This window comes from Mustelus asterias, chromosome 5, assembly GCF_964213995.1.
Source record: "Mustelus asterias chromosome 5, sMusAst1.hap1.1, whole genome shotgun sequence".
NCBI classification, from domain to species: Eukaryota; Metazoa; Chordata; class Chondrichthyes; order Carcharhiniformes; family Triakidae; genus Mustelus; species Mustelus asterias.
In genome coordinates this window covers 142,119,334-142,129,150 of record NC_135805.1, presented here as the reverse complement: position 1 = coordinate 142,129,150, position 9,817 = coordinate 142,119,334, and the positions used below count along the sequence as shown (strand labels likewise).

The window sequence follows — 9,817 nt, the reverse complement described above, 5'->3', positions numbered from 1 at the left end:
ATCAAAATCTTATACACCTCTATCAAATCTCCCCTCAATCTTCTACGCTCCAGGGAATAAAGTCCCAACCTATTCACTCTCTCTCTGTAACTCAGCTTCTCAAGTCCCGGCAACATCCTTGTGAACCTTCTCTGCACTCTTTCAACCTTATTTACATCCTTCCTGTAACTAGGTGACCAAAACTGTGCACAATACTCCAAATTCAGCCTCACCAATGCCTTATATAACCTTACCATAACACTCCAACTTTTATACTCGATACTCCGATTTATAAAGGCCAATGTACCAAAGGCACTCTTTACAACCCTATCCACCTGTGACTTTAAGACTTGATTACCTGTAAAGACTCACATCCCAACCATTATCTTGTAAATTGAGTTTGTGTCTTTATATGCCCTGTTTGTGAACAGAACTTCCACCCACCTGATGAAGGGGCAGCGCTCCGAAAGCTCATGGCTTTTGCTACCAAATAAACCTGTTGGACTTTAACCTGGTGTTGTGGGACCTCTTGCTGTGAGGCAGCAGTGCTAACCACTGTGCCACTCTACACTGAGCCCAAACCCCGCCCCCTGAGCTCAGACCCCGCCCCCTGGGCCCAGATCCCGCCTCCCGAGCACAGACCCCGCCCCTGGGCCCAGACCCCGCCCCCTGAGCCGAAACCCCGTCTCCTGAACCCAAACCCCGCCCTGTCATCTGAGCACGTGACCCAGCCGCGGGTCTCCAACAGTGAGGCGTTTTGCGACATCTAGTTTTACGTCAGTGCCGTGCAGTGAGCTCTCGATTTACGGCGGCTGCCCAATTTCTGGAGCCGGGATGGGGAAACCGCGGAGGAAAGGTCGGTGCGGCCCGGGGAGGGGGGCGGTGCGGGCCCGGGGAGGGAGGGGACTCCTGTCCGACCGCGGCCCGGGGAAGAGGCGGTAGGGAGGGGGCTCCTGTCCGGCTGCGGCCCGGGCAGGGAGGGGGCTCCTGTCCGGCTGCAGTCGGTGTGGGAAGCTGTGACGGGGAAGCTCCGGCCTGTTTTGCAGATTGCGGCTTGTAGCAAATCTCCTGTCACCAATTATAACCAATAAAGATGCTGCACATTTTACAGCCTTTAAAATGAGGAGATCAAACCTCACAACAGGATATGGGACAAATGCTGGAAAATTGGGATTATTGTGACTCTAGTGGTAAACATTGGCGGTACAGACTCGATGGGCTGAATGGCCTTTCCGTGCTGCACGGCTCTAACCTGCCTGACACATTCCATTTCATTTCATTTTGATTTGATTTATTATTGTCACATGTATTGGGATACAGTGAAAAGTATTGTTTCTTGTGCACTATGCAGACAAAGCATACCGTTCATAGAGTACATAGGGGAGAAGCAATGGAGAGAGTGCAGAATGCAGCGTTACAGTCATAGCTAGCGTTTAGAGAAAAATCAACTTGATGTGGTAAGTTGATTCAAAAGTCTGATGGCAGCAGGGAAGGAGCTGTTCTTGAGTCGGTTTGTACATAATCTCAGACTTTTGTATCTTTTTCCTGATGGAAGAAGGTGGAAGAGAGAATGTCCGGGGTGCGTGGGGTCCTTGATTATGCTGGCTGCTCTTCTGAGGCAGCGGGAAGTGTAGACAGAGTCAATGGATGAGAGACTGGTTTACATGATGGATTGGGCTACGTTCATGACTTTTTGTAGTTTCCTGCGGTCTTGGGCAGAGCAGGAGCCATACCAAGCTGTGATACAACCAGAAAGGATGCTTTCTATGGTGCATCTGTAAATGTTGATGAGAGCGGACATGCCGAATTCCCTTCGCCTTCTGAGAAAGCACAGTCATTGGCGGGCTTTCTTAACTTTAGCATCGACATGGAGGGCCAGGACAGGTTGTTGGTGATCTGGACGTCTAAAAACTTAAAGCTCTCGACCATTTCCACTTCATCCTCATTGGGATGAAGGGGCATGTCCTCCACTACGCTTCCTTTAATTTCATATCATTGAGGAACTTAAAATAAGGCCAGGGCCTGGTATCCAATTGATTGTGACTACCTATTGAGGATGGGAAGGCTGAAGCAGTGGGGAACTTGTTTAATATTCACTTTTGGTTCATGGGTGTCCATTGACAAGTTTATTCCCCACACCTGATTACATTGCAAAAGTGGTTGTGATTGCATCGCAGTGTGACTTGCTAGGCAGCCACAGAGGGTTAAGAGTCAACAATGCCAGCGCCACATAAAAACACAGACCGTTTGAGGTTGGACGATTTCTTTCCCTAAAGGACATTGGTTGAATTTGAGAAGTTTTACAAATATCTGGCAGATTCATCTTCACTTTTACTTTGGCAATGCATTCTGGAAATGCAACCTGCAAATGCATTCCAATTCTCAAATTGGCATGGTGGGATTTGAACTCATTCTCTCAATCTTTCACCCCAATCTCCAGATTACTATTTCAGTCATTTAATCAGTTCTGTATATTCTGTATATTAATCAGTTCTGTATATTATCCCAGTGTATTTATGGAGAGGGTTAAAATAACAGTTATGGATTAACTGGTGGTTCTAAGGGATGGAGGAGAGGAGGATGGTGAAAGTGAGATGCTGAGGTTTTTAAAAAAGAAAATAAGAAATATGAGCATTATTACTACGAGACTGATCTCCAAACTCTGTGGTCTAGGACTTGGCCCCTTCCCCTGCGACTGAACCCTAGACTTCCTAACTCACAGACCACAATCAGTAAGGATAGGCAGCAACACCTCCACGGTCATCCTCAACACCGGTGCCCCACAAGGCTGTGTCCTCAGCCCCCTACTATACTCCTTATACACCTCTGACTGTATGGCCATATTTTCCTCCAACTCGATTTTCAAGCCTGACAACACCGTTGTGGGTTGGATCTCAAACAATGACGAGACACAGTGCAGGAAAGAGACAGAATCTGGTGAACTGGAGTGACGACAATGATCTCCCTCAATGTCAACAAAATGAAGGAGATAGTCATCGACTTCAGGAAGTGTAGTGGAGGGCGTGCCTTGTCTACATCGATGGGAATGAAGTATAAATGATCGAAAGCTTCAGGTTTTTAGATGTCCAGGTCACCAACAACCTGTTCTGATCCCTCCATGTGGACACTATGGTTAAGAAAGCCCACCAACACCTCTAATTTCTCAGGAAACTACAGCTACAGCTCTCTCCAACTTCTACAGATGCACCATAGAAAGCATTCTTTCTGGTTGTATCACAGCTTGGTATGGCTCCTGCTCTGTCCAAGACCGCAAGAAACTACAAAGTATCGTGAATGAAGTCCAGTCCATCACTCAAACCAGCCTCCCATCCATTGACTTGATCTGCACTTCCCGTTGCCTCGGAAAAGCAGCCAGCATAATCAAGGACCTCACACACCCCGGACATGCCTCTCTTCCACCTTCTTCCGTCGGGAAAAAGGTACAAAAGTCTGAGATTGCGTACCAATCGACTCAAGAAAAGCTTCTTCCCTGCTGTCATCAGACTTTTGAATTGACCTATCTTATATTAAGTTGATCTTTCTCTACACCCTAGCTATAGCTATGACTAGCTATAGCTACTACATTCTCCACTCTCTCCTTTCCTTCTCTAGGTACGATATGCTTTGTCTGTATAATTTGTAAGAAACAGTATTTTTCACTATCCCAATAAATCAAATCAGGAGTTAGCTGTATGGCCCCTCAAGCTTACTCTACCACTCAATGTGATCATGGCTGTACTTCTACATTAATTCTACTTTGCTGCTTTATCCCCATAACCTTAGATTTTTGGGGCACAATTGGAATCAATCAAACTTTGCCTTGAATGTAAACATCAACTGAACATCCACAGCAGCCCTCTTAGAGAATTCCAAAGATTCCCAATCCCCTGAGTGAAGGAATTTCTCCTTATCTCAGCCTTAAATGGCTGATCCCTTATCCTGAGGCAATGATTCCAAATTCTACACCCTCCAGCCAGGGGAAATAGTCTCTTCGCGTAAAACCGTCTAAGAGTTTTGTCTTTTTCAATGAGATCATCTCTCATTGTTGTAAAATTCAGAAAACATAGACTCATTTTACTCAATCTTTCCTCATAGAATATTCCTCTCTATCCCAGGAATAAACCTAGTGAGCCTTGTTGCAACTCATAAGGGCAAATATACATTTCCTTAGGTGAGGAGTCCAAAACTGTACAGCACTCCAGGTGCGGTCTTGCCAAAGCCTTATATAATTGCAGCGAGACTTTCTACCTCTTGTACTCTGACCTCCTTGCAGTAAAGGCTAATGTGCATTTGTTTTACTGAATGTTGCTGAATCTGCAAGTTAACTTTATGCTTTGTACACAGGAGCCCCCAAATGCCACTGATAACATTTACTGTCTCACTAAAATAATTCTGCTTTTCCATTCTTCCAACAAAAGTGGATAATTTCACACTTTCCATCTGCCACCTTGTGTAATCACGTAATCGGTCTATGTATTCTTGCAGCCTCTGTTTCATCCTCCGAGCTTACTTCCCCACCTAACCTTGTATCGTCAGCAAACCTGGATAGTTTACCCTCAGTCCCCACATTTAAGTAGTTTGTAAACAGCTGAGGTCCAAGCACTGACCCACAATCAGCATTCCATAAGTTACTCCTTGTTATCCTGAAAGTAACATGTGTTCATGTGCTCTCTTTTCTATCAATCCTCAACCCATGCCAATATTATCGCCACCATGAACCCTACTCTTGTGTGGCACCCTGTTGAATGCCTTCCGTAAATCCAAACATTCACTGGGACACCAGCAACAAAAACTCAAATAGATTAGTTGAATATAACTTCCCTTTTGTAAAAGACTCTGCCTAATCATATTGTGATTTTCCAAGTGCTATGTAACCACGCTCTTGGTAATAAATTGCAGTGTTTCCCTGACTCCTGATGTCAGGTTAACTGACCTATAGATTCCAGATTTCTCTGTCCCTGTCTCAACACTGATGCCAAACCATCATCCATACCTCCTATTATCCATCGACTTGACTATTCCAGTGTTCCTCTGACCAGCCTCCCATTTCATTTGTTATCCTGTCCTGTCTCCTATCATGCATCAAATCCTACTCGCAAATCGCCCTCAAGATTGTCAATCTTGACTCCCAACCCAGTTTAAAACTCTCAACCTCAAGTTCAAATCTTGCCTTGCTTCTCCCTATTTCTGCGACCTCCTCCTCTCCTACACCCTCCTCTCCTACACCCTCTCCAAACTTTCCCTCTCTGATTCAGTCCTCTTATGCCACCCCTGGCCAATTCCGTTTGCCTCTCCATTGGCGGCCATGTCTTCAGCTTTCTCGACCCTAAGCTCCAGAATTCTCTTCCTAAAGCTTTCTTCCTCCCACTTGTATCTCCTCCTGAAGATGTGCGGTTAAGTGGATTGGCCATGCTAAATTACCCTTGTGTCAGGGGATTAGCAGTGTAAATATGTGGGGTTACGGGAATAGGACCTGGGTGGGATTGTGGTTGGTGCAGACTCGATGGGCCGAATGGCCTCCTTCTGCATTGTAGCGATTCTATGGATGCTAAGATCCTTTTTTGACTGGGATTTTGGTCACCAGGAGTCCTGTTTAGCTCGGTCTGTTCGTGTCTGATTACAGCTGTGTGAAATGCCTTTGGGAAGTTCCTCCACATTAAAGTTGCTTTGTAACATCTGCCCTCTCTTACAGTGGAGTTCAGCCATGCTGAGCGGATGATGATGACAATTGCTGATGTCCTCAAGCAGCTGATTGAGGCACATGAGCAAGGGAAGGATGTCAATCTAAACAAGTAAGCGTCTGCGCTAAACAATCTGCTCAACTTGATTTAATTTGAAACTGCTTGAGCAGTACGACAGAGGTTATCAAGCAGAACTCTGACAGAGAACACATCGGACGGCTTGTTTAGGAGGGCGAGTAAAGCCCAGATATCACCCCAGGGGATTTTCACAGTAACTTCATTGCAGTGTGAATGTAAGCCTACTTGTGACGAATAAACTTTAACTTTACTTTAGTATCCTCTTCAGCTCCCCCATCATGGGGCGTGGGTACAGTGGTTAGCACCGCTGTCCACAGCACCAGGGACCCGGGTTCAATGCCGGCTTCAGCTGACTGTCTGTGTGGAGTTTACATGTTCTCCCCGTATCTGCATGGGTTTCCTTCGGTTTCCCCTCTCAGTCCAAAGATCTGCAAGTTAGGTGGATTGGCCATTGTAAATTGCCCCTTAGTGTCAGGGGGACACGCAGGGTAAATACGTGGGGCTATGGGGATAGGGCCTGGGTGGCATTGTTGTCGGTGCAGACTCAATCGGCCAAATGGCCTCCTTCTGCACTGTAGGGATTCTATGAAAGGTCCAGATATCACTCCAGTATCTCCTATCACCTTCATGTTCCCCTTCACTGGTTAAACTAGTACAAAGTGGTACTGTTGTGCAGTTTTGGTTCTGCCAAGATTAACTTGCACACAGCTCATTTGAAGCCTCTAGCGATCTTAACAAGATAGTGCAGAATTCAGTACAGCCTCATAAGAACAGTAGGTGACTATTCAGCCCCTCGAGCCTGTTCCATAATTGAATTCGATCCTGGCTCATCTGCACCTTAACTTCATTTACCCACCTCGATTCTGTAATCCCTAATACTCTTATCTATCAATCTAGGGCTTGAAATTTTTAATTGATTCCTAGACGTGAAGTCCTTTTGGGGGAGAGAGGTCCTGATTTCCGCTACACTTTGCGAAGAGGTTTTTCTTGGTTTCATTCCTATTAGAGGAAAGAGTTCGCACCATCCATCATATCCAACCCTTTATCATTTTAACTCAAAATCAGAGTTCACTTTTTTAAAGCACTAAACTTGCCTTGTGCTAGGTTGCTCAGTTAGCACAGTTAGATCATTCAAACGCAAAACAAAATAACTTTGAGTGACCACGTGTTGTCTGTGCCATGGATACTGTCGACGCCACCAACTGAAGATAAGAATTACAATGAGATTTTCTGCCAGGAGGCTAGAGTAGCAGGCTGCTCATCTTCTTACTTTGCACTCATTCTTATCTTCAGTTGGGGGGGGTATGCGATGGCCTAATGGTATTATCGCTAGACTATTAATCCAGAAACCCAGCTAATGTTCTGGGGACCCGGGTTCGAATCCCACCATGGCAGATGGTGGAATTTGATTTTAAAAATCTAGAATTAAGAATCTACTGATGACCATGAAACCATTGTCGATTGTCGGGAAAATCCATCTGGTTCACTAATGTCCTTTTAGGGAAGGAAATCTGCCATCCTTACCTGGTCTGGTCTACATTTGACTTCAGAGCCACAGGAATGTGCTTGACTCTAGGGATGGGCAATAAATGCTGGCCGGCCAGCAATGCCCGTGTCCTAACTTGCCTGGTTCCTCCCATACTTTAAATGTTGCTGTTTTTGTCTGATCCACTCCTTGCTAAAAGTTCTTTGCAGGAAAACTGCAACCAAGGAGTTGAGAAGAGAACAACTAACCAAACGGTGCTTGTTAAGTAAACTAAGGTTGGATTTCAACCATGAGATGTTTTTGTTGTGAGTGCAAAAGTTCCGAGAGTGCCCATGTCCAATTGCAAACAGCAATCATAGGTAGTCTGGACTCTGGAGCAGGCAGGATAGTCTGCGTTGCTCTTGTGCAGTCCTGATCCCTCCTGCTGGATTGTTGCTTTAGTTTCACAATTGGAGTCGGATCACTCATTCCACGAATCGCCTGCTTCCAGATATTCTCCTGTCCCTCTCCCCATCCCATCCAGGGTCAGTGTTTGAGACGCTCCACAAACAGAACTCCAAACATTGAAATGTTTAATTAATCAGTTGTGTATTACAATTACTACATGTACCCTAATCACTAATTACTACTTGGTATTGTATAGCAACAACTTACATTTAAACAATGCATTTAACACAGTGAAACATCCCAAGACACTTCAGAGGAACGTAAATCAGTCAAAAATAGAAACCGAGATACAAAAGGAGATTTTGAGAGGGGTGACCAAAATCTTGCTGAGAGAGATGGATTTTAAAGAGTTTATTAAAGGAGGCGAGCGGGGCAGAGAGGGTGTGGGAGAGAGATCCAGACCTTGGCGCCTGGGTATCTAAAGGTCTGACTGCCAGTAGTGGAGTGATTAAAATTGAGTGCTTTCAGATTAACACTGGGAATGCTGAAGAAACCAGGATTAGAAGGGGGCAGAGATTTCAGAACCAGGTTTCTTGATACTGACAGCAGTTGGAGTAGGAAAGACACATTGCTGATGAAGAGTTTGGTAGCTGGATCCCTTGGGCAGAAGGCTTTCCCTGGCATCTGTGGTTGATGAATTGCTTTGTGCTGATGTTGGCCTGCCGATGGTTCCTGCAGCGAGTTAGAGCCCCAGTCTGACTGTTCACGAATACGTAACCCACCAAACACCTTCCAAACCTGTGGCCCCTACCATCTAGAAAGAGCAGCAGATACCTGGGAACACCATCACCTGGAGGTTCCCTTCCAATTCGCTCACCATCCTGACTTGGAAATATATCGCCATTCCTTCATTTTACTTTGTCAAAATCCTGGAACTGTCTTCCTAACAGCACTGTGGGTGTACCTACACCACAGGGACTGCAGCAGTTCAAGATGGCAGCTCACCACTATTTCCTTAAGGGCAACACGGAATGAGCAATAAATGCTGCTATCGCCAACGATGTCCACATCCCATAAAGGAATTGTTAAAAAGCTACGGGGCATACTGGTCCCAGTGGGATTAGTTGCTTCAGTTTGCTATTGAGTGTTTTTGTGCTGTCTGTTTATTTACGCTTCCACCTTCATTTGTTTAAAAGAGTGAAAACCAAGACCTCATCAAAGTATGGACTGACCTCACAACCTCGCCTTGTGGACATCATCGCGGCTGTGCCCCCTCAGTACAGAAAGGTGTTGGTACCAAAACTGAAAGCGAAACCCATCCGGACAGCCAGTGGGGTAAGAGTTTAAAGTTTACTTATTAGTGTCATGAGTAGGCTTACATTAACACTGCAGTGAAGTTACTGTGAAAATCCCCTAATCGGCACACTCTGGTGCCTGTTTGGGTACACTGAGGGAGAATTTAGCATGGCCAATGCACCCGAACCAGCACGTCTTTCAGACTGAGGGAGGAAGCCAGAGTACCCGGAGGAAACCCACGCAGACACGGGGAGAATGTGCAGACTCCACACAGGCAGTGACCCTTGGCCGGAATTTAGCCCGGGTCCCTGGCGCTGAGGCAGCAGTGCTAACCACTGTGCCCCCGTGCTGCCCTTTCCATCCCTAAAGGTCATTAGTGAACTTGATGGCTTTTTTACGACAATCAGTGATGATTTCATGGGCATTATTAGAGCTTTAACTCCAGATTTTTATTGAATTCAAATATCACTATTTGCCACGATGGGATTTGAACCCAGGTCCCCAGAGCATTACCCTGGGCATTTGGATTACTAGAATTTCAACCCCATGCCTGCTGTCGCGAAGTGTATCTGTCTGACTACCTGGAACAGATGTTGCCTAATTACTTAAACTAACAGGAATGCTCAGCTAATAAAAATAGCCTTTCGATTCTGATCGGAACTCTGTTTCTCCCTCCTGACCCGCTGAGTATTTTCAGCATTTTCTGGGGTTTTTTTTCCAGACTTCCCTCATCTGTACTATTTTGCTTTAGCCTTCCAATTTCTTCAGTGATTGTGAAGAGTTTAATTCGTTCATTCAGGGATGAGAATGACCCCACAAGGGTGGGACAAGGGGACTGCTGAGCACATCACTCTGGGCATTGTGTCCTGGATTACTGGGTTCCATCTTGACCTCTGCGTCAGTCTGGTTA

General features: G+C 45.7%; 1 protein-coding gene across 2 annotated transcripts in view; it reads left to right on the top strand.

The window, feature by feature from the left end:
• Window positions 1–737: 737 nt before the first annotated feature.
• Window positions 738–9,817, top strand: part of elp3 (elongator acetyltransferase complex subunit 3) — an 88,897-nt gene continuing 79,817 nt past the window's right edge. Inside the window, exons 1-3 of one of the 2 annotated variants that reach the window (XM_078213426.1) lie at window positions 738–835; window positions 5,672–5,771; window positions 8,808–8,946. In XM_078213426.1, the coding sequence (XP_078069552.1) occupies window positions 814–835; window positions 5,672–5,771; window positions 8,808–8,946 (261 nt within the window). In that variant the 5' untranslated portion in view covers window positions 738–813. Of the gene's footprint in view, window positions 836–1,109; window positions 1,170–5,671; window positions 5,772–8,807; window positions 8,947–9,817 lie in introns of those variants that run through there. The other variant, XM_078213425.1, reaches the window with a different exon arrangement.